At 56.4% G+C, this 15,405-nt stretch overlaps 2 protein-coding genes across 8 annotated transcripts in view; both read right to left on the bottom strand.

The window, feature by feature from the left end:
• The window catches only part of DHRSX (dehydrogenase/reductase X-linked), a 230,120-nt gene extending 215,714 nt beyond the window's left edge, over positions 1–14,406 (bottom strand). For all 6 annotated transcript variants that reach the window (XR_015723241.1, XR_006782628.2, XM_045813635.2 and 3 more), the window contains exon 1: positions 14,273–14,406. Coding sequence is in view for 4 of the 6 variants with exons in the window: in XM_045813635.2 (XP_045669591.1) it covers positions 14,273–14,381 (109 nt within the window). In the remaining 2 variants the exon portion in view is untranslated. The remainder of the gene's footprint in view (positions 1–14,272) is intronic.
• Positions 4,950–14,413, bottom strand: ZBED1 (zinc finger BED-type containing 1). Of its 2 annotated transcripts, none has more exons than XM_045813631.2 (2): positions 14,273–14,413; positions 4,950–8,322 (listed from the first exon to the last, which is right to left on the bottom strand). In XM_045813631.2, the coding sequence occupies exon 2, from the start codon at positions 8,267–8,269 to the stop codon at positions 6,182–6,184; it is 2,088 nt and encodes a 695-aa protein (XP_045669587.1). In that variant the 5' UTR covers positions 8,270–8,322; positions 14,273–14,413; the 3' UTR covers positions 4,950–6,181. The 2 variants fall into 2 exon arrangements, with proteins under 2 accessions (XP_045669587.1, XP_045669588.1); XM_045813632.2 differs by lacking the exon at positions 14,273–14,413 and adding an exon at positions 11,894–13,761.
• Between the last annotated feature and the right edge of the window lie 992 nt (positions 14,414–15,405).

Raw genomic sequence — 15,405 nt, 5'->3', positions numbered from 1 at the left:
CAATACCGTCAGACAAGTGCTTTTGTACACGTTCTGACCCCAAAGGGACCGGGGCATAACATGCTCTGTTTGGAACAATTGTGCACGCGACAGAGGGGACTTTCAACAGGTGCATGGATGCGTAAGGTGCGGTCCGTTCAGGCAACGGGAATATTATTCAGTGCGAAATAGAAATGAGGTATCAAGCTGTGAGAAGCCACAAAGTTACCCTATGTGCATCCTGAGAAGGGAAGGGAACCGGTCTGAAAAAAGCTCCATCGGCGTGACGCCAACTCTAGGACATCCCAGAAAATGCAAAACCATGGAGACGGAAGAAAGATCAGTGGTCGGCAAGGGATGGGGGACAAGGGACGAGCAGGTGCACCACTGAGGATTTTTAGGGAGGTGCCAGTCGTCTGCATGACTCTATAATGTCACACACGTGTCATTGTACATGTCTGCAAACCCATAGTACGTACAACCCCAAGAAGGTCTAACGGAAAGTATGCACGTGGTTGCTCATGATGTGTCCGTGCACGTTCACCACTTGTAGGAAACGTCCCATCTGTGGGGCAGGTACAGTTGCTGGGGAGGCTGTGCATGTCTGTGGTCTCGGGGGTACATGGGACATTTCCGTGTGTTCCCCTCAGTGTCGCTGCTGGATATACGTAATTGCATGACGGATAGATTTTTATTCTAGGTTGCATCAAAACTGCTCTAAAAAAATAAAATAAAATCTATTAATTGAAAAACAAACATGATGTTGAGGAAGGGTGAACACCCAAGGACAGAGCTGTCTGGGGAGGAGCCCCAAGGGTATGAGGATAAACGGGAAGAAGGAAACATGCCCCGTGCGGAAAACACAGAGGGCATTTTCCGGGCGTGCTGTTGGTATTTCCAAGGAACACCGTTGAGCAAACCGTGAGCACGCTGGGAAAGCGGTGTGGTTCCTGGGGAGCGTGGATGGGGGATGTGACGGTCGGGACCCGGCCCGGTGGCACCCACTCAGGTGTGCGTGGGAGACAGCTCGTGTGAGGGTTCGAGACACGTGGGTGGAGGGAAGCCCAGAGAGCTGGTTACGCATTCCCCCTGGGTGTGTCTGTCCTGTGATGTTGTTTCTGGAAGAGATTAGCATCGGACTCCGTGCACTGAGTAAACCCAAAGGACTTCTGCAGTGTGGGTGGGCCACACCTAATCAGTTGACGGTCTGACAAGCACCCAAAAACGTGAAGGGCCTTCTTGTTCTGGCCTCACATGATGGAGAGACAGAGCTCTGGTGTCTCTCCAGAACCCTTTCCTCCATGGGCATCACTCCCCGCTCTGCATGCCATGACCCCCCGATTATGTATCTACATCTTCTGTCCTCTCATATGTCTAGGCTTAATGCACTCCCTACTGCGGTGGCTGGGAAAAGACAAGGCCAGGGAGGGGCTCAGCCAGCCTGCCACCCAGCCCCTCGCCAGCCCCTCCAAGGGGGTGTCCTTCATGCCACCAGCCACCAGGAAGCCTGTTGCTGGCTTGGATGCCCACACTGTGGCATCTGCCCTGCCTGGTCCCCGTGTGTGCCCCACTGGAGAAACCCTATCCAGGCTCACAGCCCAGCCTGTAAGGAACAAGCTCCTCTTCATGGAGGTCCCAAGGCAGGCCAACATCCACTCTGCCCGTCCCCGGCAGGGCCCTGCCTTAGTGTCCCCTCCAGGTGGTTGACTTTGCAGACTGGTGACCTGACCCTAATGTCGCATCTCCGTGTCCAGGTGTGGTGAAGGGCTGGGGCCACGCCAGCATGGGAGGCAGGGGACTAGGCACTGAGTTCAGGGATGCTCTATCCAAATCTTCTGGGGCAGAAGCTTGAAAGGTCCAGTCCTCAGATGTTCCCTGTGATCTGGGGAGGCTGGACCATAGGAAATCACATGGTTCCTTCCAGCATGATTGAGAAAGTGGGCAAAACTGTAAATCCATGACATGTTAATTGGTCATCATCAACCCATTAAATGTCATGGAGATAGAATAAAAGTCACTCAATGCACCTTCAGTTTAACCATAAAAGTATAGGATGGATGGATGGATGGATGGATGGATGGATGGATGGATGGATGGATGGATAGATGGATGGATGAGTGGGTGGGTGGATGGATGGATGAGTGGGTGGGTGGATGGATGGATGAGTGGCTGGATGGATGGATGGATGGATGGATGGATGGATGGATGGATGCGTGGATGGATGAGTGGGTGGCTGGACAGATGGATGAGTGGGTGGATGGACGGATGGATGGATGAGTGGGTGGATGGATGGATGGATGGATGGATGGATGGATGGATGGATGCGTGGATGGATGAGTGGGTGGCTGGACAGATGGATGAGTGGGTGGATGGACGGATGGATGGATGAGTGGATGAATGGATGGATAAATGGATGGATGGATATTTAGATGGATGAATAAGTGGATGGATGGATGGATGGATGGATGGATGGATGGATGGATGGATGAGTGGATGGATGGATGGATGGATGTGTGGATGGATGGATGGATGGATGGATGGATGGATGGATGGATGAATAAGTGGATGGATGGATGAGTGAATGGATGGATGGATGGATGGATGCGTGGATGAATGGATGGATAAATGGATGGATGGATATTTAGATGGATGAATAAGTGGATGGATGGATGAGTGGATGGATGGATGGATGGATGGATGGATGGATGGATGGATGGATGGATGGATGAGTGGATGGATGAGTGGATGGATGGATGGATGGATGGATGGATGGATGGATGAACAAGTGGATGGATGGATGAGTGGATGGATGGATGGGTGGATGGATGGATGGATGGATGGATGAGTGGATGGATGAGTGGATGAATGGATGGATAAATGGATGGGTGGATATTTAGATGGATGAATAAGTGGATGGATGGATGGATGGATGGATGGATGGATGGATGGATGAGTGGATGGATGGATGGATGGGTGGATGGATGGATGGATGGATGGATGGATGAGTGGATGGATGGATGGATGGATGTGTGGATGGATGGATGGATGGATGGATGGATGGATGGATGAATAAGTGGATGGATGGATGAGTGAATGGATGGATGGATGGATGGATGGATGGATGGATGGATGGATGGATGGATGTGTGGATGAATGGATGGATAAATGGATGGATGGATATTTAGATGGATGAATAAGTGGATGGATGGATGAGTGGATGGATGGATGGATGGATGGATGGATGGATGGATGGATGGATGGATGAGTGGATGGATGAGTGGATGGATGGATGGATGGATGGATGGATGGATGGATGAACAAGTGGATGGATGGATGAGTGGATGGATGGATGGGTGGATGGATGGATGGATGGATGGATGGATGGATGAGTGGATGGATGAGTGGATGAATGGATGGATAAATGGATGGGTGGATATTTAGATGGATGAATAAGTGGATGGATGGATGGATGGATGGATGGATGGATGGATGGATGGATGAGTGGATGGATGGATGGATGTGTGGATGGATGGATGGATGGATGGATGGATGGATGGATGGATGGATGAATAAGTGGATGGATGGATGAGTGGATGGATGGATGAGTGAATGGATGGATGGGTGGATGGATGGATGGATGGATGGATGGATGGATGGATGGATGAGCGGATGGATGAGTGGATGAATGAATGGATAAATGGATGGGTGGATATTTAGATGGATGAATAAGTGGATGGATGGATGAGTGGATGGATGGATGGATGAATAAGTGGATGGATGGATGAGTGGATGGATGGATGGATGGGTGTTAGAAGGGGTGGGTGGATGGATGGATGGATTGACAAAGAATAGGTACATGGTAGATAGATAAACACATAGAAACATAGATAATCAATAGGCAAGGAGCCTACACAGAATATACATATGAAGAGGTTATATATATATATATATATTCCACGAAGCCACAAATACCTCCCATTTCAGGGACAACGGGAGTCGGATCTGCCTCGGCTCCTGAGAGCCACACAGAACGACGATGAGCAGGATTGAGCCTCTACGGTGCCCAAAAACCTACTCCAGGAAGGCCTCCCGGATTAACTCCCCAAACAACACCAGCAAAAACCCAGCCCAGACTTAAGGCTTTAGAGTAAGACGTGAGCATAAATCCCACACAGACGCACACGTATGGGGACCCAGACAAGAGAACGCCTGTGAGCCGGGGGCTGTGTGTGCAGCAGACGTGCTCAAGGACGGGCACAGACGGTACCCACCGGACACGGCCAAGGACATGCTCCCTGGGGACTGCCTGATCTCGGCCAGATCAGTTATCATGGTGGAAAAGCAGCCCCACCTCAACTCCACATGTTGTGTGTGAAATGGAAATATTTACTCAGCCCCCACCCAGCCACGAGGTGATGGATTCCCTGCAGGAAGAGAAGGCTGGGGATGGCACTGACCACCGTACCATGTCCATTTGTCTGTCTGTGTGATGCCTTGTTTTGTTAAGAGGAGGAAGGGCAGGATGGGGAACAGCCAGCCGACCGTATGAATGAAAGGTCCACGCTCATCACTGAGAAAGGCCCGGGCTCAAGCCAGTGAAGGAAAATGCAAAAGGCCTGCTCCCGGCAGCACGTCACCAAGTGGCAGCTTTACTCACATGAAGGAAAACGCAAAAGGCCTGCGACCAAATAGCCCGTCACCAAGTGGCAGCTTTACTCACATGACGGAAAAGGCAAACGGCACGCCGCCAGACGGCCCGTCACCAAGTGGCGGCTTTATTCACATACATTTTGGGACGCACAAGTATCCAGAATGGATGAGACCCTTTTGTCATTTGCAAGGACCCCAGAACAAAGCACCACCGTGGACTCTGTTCTTTGTGGCCCAGAAACGTCTTCCAAGAAAGCACCAAAAGCCTCCCTCCTGCTTGGAGGGCTTCTGTTTCAATGAACACACATCAGACAAATAAATTAGGAGCTCATCTCCTTCGTGGGTTTATTGAACAAGAGTCAAATTCGAAAGCGTTAAATAAGAAAAAACAAAACAAAACAAAGCACATCCCATGAGGAAGGCTCAAACCCAGTCGGTTGCTTCAAGATATAAGTCTCAGCCCTGATGGACACCACTGGGGTCACCACCCAAGGACACGGACACACCCGCCTCCTTAAATGTCCGTGATGCTCCCAGAGGTGCTTGTCCACGTATAACGTCGCTAGCAGCTCGGGTTTATGCGAACACCAGAGCAACCCCAAAATCCAGGCCAAAGTGTCTCGTGGTCCATTTTTAAAAAAATCACCGGGCCCCTGCGGTGCGGCATTGAAAAGACAAAACGCAAGTGTCCGGGGCCCGTGGAGATGTCGAAATCACCCTCAGCACATTGGGGTCCCCGGTAATTTTGAAAAGCAGGGCTCCCGAGGGCGGGGGGCCTTCTTGTCGTCCTGGGGAAAGGGCCCCTTTCAAGCATGGGACATGCACACACGCGCACACGCTCAGGACCCCAGCGCCGCAGCGTCACCGGGACCAGGCTTACAGAGCAAATTGCAGCCAGCGGACAAAAGGCAGAAGACACAGAGCGTCGGACGCCTCGTTTCCTGTGTTGTCCACATGGCCCGTGCCCTATGCTCCCTTTTGATGCTTTGCACCAGACCTAAAGCCCGTGTGTGTTCGACACGGGCCGCATAGGCTGCAGAAGGGTGTTCCCGCCATGCCAAAGGCAAGATGTGCATATCCCCTGGGAAGTAAACATGAGCTCACGTGCTGTAACAGGTCCGGGAAGGCCTTTGGAAGGCATGTGGGCCGAGAAGGACGCGGGAGTCTGGATGTTTTTTGGGGTTTATCGCAAAGCCTCCCACGGAGAATAGGACGGCCTTTGGGGTGGAATTAATTATCTGGGAGGCAAAGGGGGCTCCCTCCCTCCAACCGTCCCTCCACCCTCCGTCCTGGGTGGGCTGCTCGAGGACTTTATTATTTGCAATCAACGGCCCGCAGGTGCACAACGGGACTTTTAGAACTTTCCCCCTCGATTTCTGCCCCTTCGCTGGGACACAAGTACGCTGGTAGAGGAAAGGCGCGGCATCCCCGTTTCCCTCCTGTGCGTCTGCTGCTACCGGCACGGCCACCCGCGCACGCACGCACAGTGGGTATTTACAGCGAGCATTTACCTGCAGGGGCCAGTGCCACAGTGACCCCACCCCGCCGGCACCTACACGAAGCCACTGTCCCTGATCCCAAAGAAGCCGGCGTGCACGGCGTCCCCCAGGGGGAACACCTGCTCATGGTCCAGGCCCCATTCGCCCTCGTCCTCGTCCTCGGGCTCGGCCTCCGCGCCACTGCGCGCGTTCTCGTACAGGAAGATCTGCTCGTCCACGTGCGCCGGGGCCAGCCGGTTCCTCTTGGCGCTCACCACGTTGGCGGAGGAGCCGAAGAGCCGCTCGGGGAAGACGCGCGTAGCCGCCACGCACCAATATTTCTGCAGCACCTTGGGCAGCACGGGGAAGAGCGCCAGGCGGTCGGACCACCACTTGAGGGGGTCCTCGTTGAGGCCCAGCACCTTCTGCGACTTGAAGTTGCTGAGCTCTTCCACCACCTGCGCGTGCCACTCCTCCTGGTCCTCCACGCCCCCCGTCTGGCAGAAGATCTCGGCCAGCATGCTGTTGATGACGCTGGTGGGCGGCGGCGTGGAGGCCAGCACCAGCTTCTTCACCGGGGGCTCCTCGGGCAGCGCGTACATCTTGTCCTCGGCCGCCCGGTAGCCGCCACCGTCCTTGACCTTGTCCAGAAGACCTTTGGCCTCCTCCACCACCCTGTTCTCCACCTGCTGCCTCTCGAAGGCAGACAGGAAGGGCAGGCGCTTGTAGCGCGGGTCCAGGAAGGTGGCCACGTTCAGGAACATGTCAATCTCCGGTGCCTCCTGGTAGGTCTTGGACAGCTCCTTGGCGATGACCTCCTTGGCCATGCTGAGCTCCTTGCAGTCGGTCTCCTTGATGTTGAGCGTGGTGTTAAGCAGCATGTGTAGGAGGGGCTTGACCATGCTGATGGTGGGGTACTTGGAGGCGGACAGCATCTCGGCCACCTGTTTGAAGGGCTGCAGCAGCTCCACTAGCCCCTCGATGGTGGCCCACTCGGCGGCCTCCAGCATCAGGTGGTGGTTGTTGCTGTCTTCCACCAGCACCCCGGCGATGACAAACTGTTGCTCCTTGAGGCGCTGGAGCATGGCCAGCGTGCTGCCCCACCAGGACACGCGGTTGCTGACCAGCATACAGTGAGCCATGTTCTGTTGCTTCTGCTTTTCATAGAGCATGTACATGGCCACCGTGGACTGCTGGAAATACTCCACCAGCTTGCGGCAGCGGGCCAACAGACCGGCCAGCTTGGGGAGCTGCAGGGCCTGCTGGATGCCCGCGTTGAACGTGTGTCCCAGACACGGCATCTGCACCGAGATGTCCAGCAGGGAGCACGCCTTCACGATGTCCTTGCCGCAGTCCGTGGTAGCCCCGAACACCTTGGCACTGATGCCCCACTCAATGAAGGCCTCGTACAGGACCCTGGTGATGGACTCGGCCGTGTTGTCCTCGGGGACCTCAAAGGTCTTCAGGCAACGGGAGCCCACGGACAGGCAGCCGGGCGCCCCGCCGCCCAGGAAGTGGGCAGCCAGCGTGACATAGGCTCGGTTCTGGTTCTCGCTCCTCCACATGTCCGTGGAGATGCCGCACCAGGACGCGTCGCTGAGCTCCTTGAGGACGGCCTCGCGGACGGCGCCATACTTCTCGGGGATGGCCTTGCTGCAGAAGAACTTCCTGCTGGGCAGCTCATACCTGGGGTCCGCCGTCTTCAGCAACACCTTGAACGTGGGCTCGTCCACGATGGACGCAGGGTATAGGCCCTCGCAGATGAGGCCGATGACGGCGGCCGTGAGCTCCTGCTGCCGCTTGCTCTCGTGGCCGTGGCCGGCCTTGGTGGCCAGTGTGTCCGGCGGGGTCAGCTGCGAGGCCTCGGGCTTCAGCTTGGAGAAGGCGGTGGCGAAGGCCTCGCGCATCTGCTCGGTGTTGCTCTTGACGAACTCACAGAACTCGTCGGGGTGATTCTTCTCCAGGTGGTAGGAGAGGTTGGAGGTGTTGCCGGAGTAGGCGATCTGGGCCATGCAGATGCGACAGTAGATTTTCTTCCACTGTAGGATGCATCCCTCGGCGTTGGTGTCGAAGCCAAAGTACTTCCACACTTTGCTCTTGGCGCGCGGGTGGGCCACTAACTTGAGGTCTGTCTGGGACGGGTCCAGGCCTTTCGTCTCCATGGCTTCTGCGCCGCGGCCCGCCTGAGGGGCCTCCACTCATTCCTGCGCACCTGCTGAGAAGCAGCAAGACAAACACAGCGTGAGAAGGGGCCCAGGCACAGGGGGGTGCCCTGTGGAGGACAGAGCGCACGCCACATGCCGAAGCAGCTCTGTCTCCAAGCCACGGGGCAGAGGGACCCGATGGGGCTGCCTTTCCGGGTGCGGGTGGCTTTTGCAAAGCGGAGGGTGCGTGCGCTCTGACAGATGAGCGCCTCTTCCCTGCTGGTCACTCCTATGCGCAGCGAGCGCAGCGACTCCACGCGTCTGAGAACAGGCGCATCTGCGCTCCTATGGGCGCAAGGACTCCACGCCTCTGAAAATGTGCGCATCTGCGTTCCTACGCGCATGCCTCCGCGCGTCTGAAAACGTGCACGTCTGAAAACGTGCGCCTCTGCGCTCCTACGTGGGCAGTGACTCCACACGTCTGAAAACATGGGCAGCGACTCCATGCGTCTGAAAACATGCTTATCTTTGAGTTTCTCTGTCCTTAGAGCACTTGGCTCGTCTCGGCTGTTTACGGTTTCCTGTGCTAGGCAGGCCGTCCACCAACCTGGCACCAGTCAGGCGGGGTCACTTCGGGGGGGGGGAACGAACTGCTGGCGGCGTGCAGAAGCCTACGTCCCCCAGCGCATCCGCCAGCCCAGGAGGACCCACCACTACCACCTCCTCAAGCCTCCTTGTCAGCAAGAATGTGAGGCACGTCCTTCCCACAGCACCCGAGGTTTCGTCATGGGTATCCAAGAAGCAAAAACGGGATTTTAATTTGGACAAAGCAATCTTTTAAGTTGGCTAAGAGGCATGGCAACTTTTTTTTCTCTCCAAATTTTACGGTTTAAAATGACGCCTTTTGGAACGTGGCATGCGATCCTTTTCTCTTTGGCACATCCGTCATCGGTCACCTTAGTGGGGCGGTAATGGACATCTTGATCCCTGCAGCTTCTCAAAATGTGCCCACCGTGGGCAGTCATACCTGTACGCACAGATACACATTTGCTCTGCATGGGTTCCAGCATCATCGGGCTCTCGGAGGAGAGGCTTTGACCACCTAGGAGCCAGCCCCCAGGGCTCCCGTTGTCCCTGATGCCCCTGTGTCTGGTCCCTTGGATCCGCCAATCAGGGCAGGGACGCCCCAGAATGGCAGCTGGGTTCTGTTCAAAGGTGTCTGTTAAGTCTGCAAATTTTCAACCCCCTGTACAGGGCTCAGGGGGTTACATTACAAACTGCACCAACCAGGCATTTTCCGAGTATTGGGAACATGTTCAGAGCGAAATCTCAATGTCTACAGGGGTTCGCAGAGTGCCCCCACCAGAATTAAGGTACTCCCGGAACCTGTGAATGGAACCATCTTTGACATAGGACCCAGATACAATTAAGTGAAGGATCACGACGTCATGGGAAGGATGCGGCCACAAGCCAGGAGCCCCCAGAAGCTGAAAAAAGCAGGAAGGACCCTCTCCTGGAGTCTCAGGAGGGATCATGGCCCTGCCCCACCTGGATCTCAGTGATCCTGCCCCACCTGGATCTCAGTAGCCCTGCCCCGCCTGGATCTCAGACTCTGGTGTCCAGAGCTGGGAAAGGATGCATTTTTTACCTTTTAAGCCAGTAGTACTAGGGTAAGGCTAACCCAGGGCAGTCTCAGGACAAGGGTAAAACCTTAAAAGATATTGAGTGTCAACATCAAGCCCGAAATGCCCCCCACATCCTCACAGATAGCCACACCCCGCGATGCTGGCCTGCGTCAGACCTTCCAGAAAGACGTCACAATAGGCCTGATTAATGGGGCATTTTGGTACCTGGGCTGGAAGGAGGATGTTGTTGTTGTGACCAACTCTAGGTAGGGAGCTAAGAGACGAGGCCCAGAGACTCCAGGACAGGTGGAGGGGATCCAACACAGCCACGACTTGCAGAAAGAGCAAAGGTCAGGATCGGCCACCTGGACATGCAAACGTCCATCAAGGAACCACGAAGGAACCCACAGTGCCACACCCTGGCTCTGGACTATGAGCTGGTACAATCTACCCCAGCAGCATAATTCAGTGTATCAGGTCCTTCCTACGGATTATTGTCACGCTATAATCATCATCATTAATTTAGCAGAACGAGGCCACGAGACCCCGAGCTAAGTGTCGCAATAAGGAACAAGGAATCCCCAACCAAGCGGTTTCTTATGGAGGCACCACCAGCCTTCTCCTTGGGTTTCCTCAACCTGGGTGCAGGGCCGCCCTCCGCCACACTCTGCATCACTCATCCCAAAATGGCATTGGTCATGGTCACCGGTAAAGGTTTCTTCAAGGCAGACTTTCTGGGCTCATCCTTGCAGGCGGTCCAAGCACCTCTGGGGGATTGTCCCCAAGCCCCTCCCAGGGGTCCTGAGAGGTCCTGACTTTTGCAGTGAGAGCGGCCGGTTTCTTCCTATGCTGCCACCCCAACAGTGAGTCCCAGGGGAGGAGGAAACAGCAGGACGGAGAGCCTGCCGCCTTCCCCGCGGCCCGGAGCTCAAGAAGCTAGCAAACGCAGACCAGGGGGCCACAGCGCTCACTAGCCTACTCTGTGTCTTGGAGAGTGGAGTTATTCCGTGTCTGAAAAACCCATATTACTCGTAGTTAGGGGCAACTGACTTGTCTTTGTTATTTTAAATATGATCGTAAGTATGTTTTAAATTTCTGGTTTAATTCCTAGCAGGCAAAACTCACCCAAACCAATGCCCTTTGGGGGTCCTCCTTTTTTTTGGAGAAGAAAGGGACTCTACATCATGAAGTTCGAATACCCCGGTTTCACCACCCCAGAGCCACCGTCCCTGTCCACGTTTGTGCACAAAAACAAGAACTCACTTTCTCTGGATAGGTGTTTTCACACCCTGCAGTCTGGAAACTAGGAGCCCTCCCAAAATAGCTCGGTAAGTGGGCTGGCTGACATAGTTTGCGGTGGGTATGGCCTCCACAGGTTCAACACGTACAAATGAGTCCACTTTCCGTATCAGGAAGCCTGCCTACTTCCAACGGAATTTTTTTTTAAAGATTTTACGTATTTATTCGACGGAGAGAGAGGGCACAAGCAGGGGGAGCAGCAGGCAGAGGCAGAGGGAGAAGCAGGCTCCCCGCCGACCAAGGAGCCCGATCCTGAGCCGAAGGCAGACGCTTTACCGACTGAGCCACCCAGGTGTCCCCCAACGGAATTTTTAAGGAAAATTCTATACAATATCATAACTGCGCTCGAAAAATCCCATCAAGTAGACATTGTATGCTCTTCAAAATGCACTCGTGCACCAAGACGTTTGATTTCCAACAGATAACCCTTTGTTGATTCTGCCCACGTGACCACGTGTCTACACAACGGGCCAATCTGGAGCAGCTTTGAGGCCAGAGCTCAAGTGCTGGGGTGACATGCGGCTACGAAATGCAGTAATGAAGTTGTGTATTTTAAGATACGATGAACAGACACACCTCACCGTGGGGCCAACGGGAGACAGTCTTCAGAAGACAGAGAACCCGGAAATCAGACCATCTCCAAAAAGGCACGACCATCAATCCTGAGTGTGCAATGATCTTGCTTTTGGAGACATGTTAAGAAATTAAGACACCTTACCATTCAGGACAGCTGCACTCTCTTCCTTTCTTCCCACAATGTAAGTGACAGCAGACATCATACGTGCCACACGCATTCCCCTTTCTAGAAAGTGCAAGACCATCGTCCTTGTCAATGTGCTCAGAAAAAAAAAAAAGTCTGAGTTACTTCCAACCGGAAATGGAAACTCGGTCTTTGTGACTGTTTAGCTGGACGCCCAGGGCAAAGTTCAATGGCTCTCGCCCAACACGCCCAGGGCAGTGAGAAGCAGATCGGAAAAGCTTTAAAAGGCGAAGCTTGGGGAAGTGGGCCACCAGCAGACCCGTGGTGGGAACCTGCTCCCACCGGCATCTACAATCTTTTCTAACAGGATGGACTGGCTGGGGCTTGTGGACGGCCAGCAAGGAAAAGCTGACCCTTATACATAAGGACCCTCTTTTGGCACACACAGAAGGATTCCTCTGGCTGGCACGTGACTTCACGAGCACTTTGTATTTCCACAATTTTTTTTTTGTTGCTTGTTTCAAAGCAACAAATAGAAAGAACACAGCGAGCCGTCCCTGTCGACACACCACAAACAAGTTTTGCAAACACCCATGTCGGTGTGCCCGTGCAGGGACACCACCTCCAAAGCTAAACTCCATTCCCAGACTGACCCCATCTTGCCAGGGAGCTCCCAGCACGGAGTTCCTAGGCAGGCGACGAGACCCGTCTCAGAGCGAAATCGCAGGGGTGCGTGGAAGTGACGGTTACACCCAGTTTCATGTGGTTTTTCATCGTTCCTCGGTGTGCAAGCTGACCTTCCAGAAAGACACGTGTGGACTTCCCAGTCCCCAAGCCCCCAAATGCTTCCTGCTTCTCACTCACCGTGCATTCATTTCTAATGTGTATAAATATGTTTAAAAAAAAAACAACTGAATTCCAGTGTTATTAGACAAGTAAAACAAGGATTCATTTCCCTGGATGGACGTTTGGGAAAGTGGGGTCCCTGAAAAATATCTTCTTCCTACTTAGAGCTGAAGTTTTCCAAGTGTGGCCACCCATTAGTGCAAAGACAGAGGAATTCAAAAGTACCGATGACGCTGGAACCACGTGGGCATTGGCACACACTGGAAAATCCTTTTCTAACTTCTAACAGCCCCCAACACGGAACCAGGAGAAGCCCACTGCTGTCGGGAAACCTGACCCAGGGCATACACGCTGCATTCGCATGTTATTTTGTGTATTGTCAGCTCTGGGTGCTGTAGTCTTACAACGAAGGCAGCTGGAGAGAAGGAAAAGTGATTAAGAAAATCCTAAGGGAGAAAAAAAACTGCACTTAGGGGATCCTGCAGTGTGTATCCCCCAAAAAAACAAAAAACCCACAAAAACAAAAAACACTAAAGAAAAGAGCCATATAAGTGGGCATTTCAAACCAGTGCCGTTCAAGGGTCAAGTGTATTTTGGCAAGGTGTGACGGTCTGTGTGGCTCACTCAGGACGGTTTGCAGAAGCTGGCCGACCTTCCTGGCGCCCTCCCCAATTGCAGAAGTAGAGCTGAGAGTACGGGGCTCCTCTTAGGCCCGGACAGGAACGAGCTCGGTTACAACGTAGCACCCCACCCCAGTTCCCAGTGAACACTTTGTTTCGGAAAATAGTTCTTGGTCACCTAAAAATAAACTTCCATTTCTGCGCTCACAGACGCGGGTTCTTGTATTCCCTGCGCGGCCGTGCACACAGAGAGGCCTCCCGGATTCTGGCTTTGCAGCCCCGGAGCATGTGTCTACGCAGAGCCAGGGCGCACATGCACACGAGCACGCTGGCGGTCCCGCGGGGCTTTACCAGAGCCCGAGCGGGTCATGACCCCGCGGCCTGGGGAGTGCGCGGCGGTGTTCCGGGCAGGCGGCCGGAGTGGGCCTCCCCGGCAGACAGCGCTCTCCCGCTAGCACCGGCCCGGCTCCCCAGTGCCTCGGCCGCGCTGGGCCCCGCGGCCAGGCCTTCCGGGAAGGCCGCTGCTGCCTAACCCCGGGCTGGGGGGGGCCTCCGGGGCGTCCCCGCCGCGCTCCCGGCCGCGCGCGCTGTCGCGCGACCCCCGCCGGCACGTACAGCCGCACGAGGTCGCGGGGCGCGGGGGGCTCGGGGCGCGCGCGGGCCCGGCCGTGACCCGGCAGGCGGGGGTCGCGGGTTTCCGGGAGACCCCGGCCCCGAGGCACGCGCGAGCGAGCAGCCGGGGCGCGCGCGCACGAGGGGCACCCGGGGCGCGCTCGGCCTCCCCAACCCCCGCCGCGCGCCTCCCCCGCCGCCAGCCCGCCCGCGCCCCCCGCCCCGGGTCCCGCCGAGCGAGGAGCGCGCCTCCGGCCCCGTGTCGCCGCCGCCCCCGCCCGCCCCCAGCTCCCCGTCCGCGCGTCCGCGCCCTGCTGACCTGGTTCCGCGAAGCCCCCGCAGCAGCGCCGCAGCAGCTGCGCCAGGACCACCGCCGCGCCCGCCGCGTAGACCCGCAGGGCCGCCCGCGCCGCAGACAAAGGCGACATGGCTGCCCGGCCGCCGCTTCCGCGCCGCCCGCCCCCGGGACCCGGCGCGACACCGGCCGGCGGAAACGCGCCCGCGCGGCCCGCCCTCCGCGTCCGCCGCCAGCCCGCCCCGGGCCCGGAACCAGGACCCCGCCCCGGGACCCCTCCCCGACCCCGCCCAGACCCCGGGAACCCCGCCCCGACCCCCCAGACCCTGCACGAGGACCCCTCCCCGACCCCGCCCAGACCCCGGACCCCGCCCCGGGACCCCTCCCCGACCCCGCCCAGATCCCCGGAACTCCGCCCCGACCGCGGGACCCGGTCCGGGGACCCCTCCGCGACCCCGCCCAGACCCCGGAACCCCTTCCGGAACCCGGACCCCGCCCGGGGACCCCTCCCCGACCTCGTCCAGACCCCGGACCCTTCCCATGAAGCCCTGTCTGCCCCGCCAAGACCCCGGAACCCACCCGGGGACCCCGCTCCCACCCCGACCGACCTGACCCCGGACACCCACCCCAGGACCCTCCCCATCCCCGCCCAGACCCCGGACCCCTGCCCATTGACCCCTCCCCTGGACCCTGGACCCTGGACCCTGGACCCCAACCCTGACCTGGGAGCCCTCCCCGACCCCTACCGACCTCAGTCTGCACTAGGAACCAAACAGGGACCCTAGAGTAGGGACCCCCACCAGGATCCCCACCCCAGCCCAGGACCCACTCAAGACCCCAGCCCTGGATCCGCCCAGACCCTGGACCCCGCTGCACTGCACCCCACCCCTGACCCTGTGCAGACCCCTGCTGGGATCATTGGACTTCCACTGAGATCTCTCCCCCAGACCCCTACCCAGAACTCTCCCACGGGACTCCTAAAGCTGGCTCCACAAGGACCTCAATACCTGCCAGGGCCCAAGACCCCCACTCTTATCCCCCTCAGTTGTAACAGCTGGTGGATTCCAGATTCGCATCCCTTGCACCCACATCAGCAGAGACCACCAACCCCTGCCAAGATTGAACACACAGGATCCCACACTTCTCTTGAACCCTGA

The sequence above is a fragment of the Ursus americanus genome, chromosome X, assembly GCF_024610735.1.
Source record: "Ursus americanus isolate L20-20 chromosome X, mUrsAme1.1.p, whole genome shotgun sequence".
NCBI classification, from domain to species: Eukaryota; Metazoa; Chordata; class Mammalia; order Carnivora; family Ursidae; genus Ursus; species Ursus americanus.
This window is presented reverse-complemented; position numbering and strand designations above follow the sequence as displayed.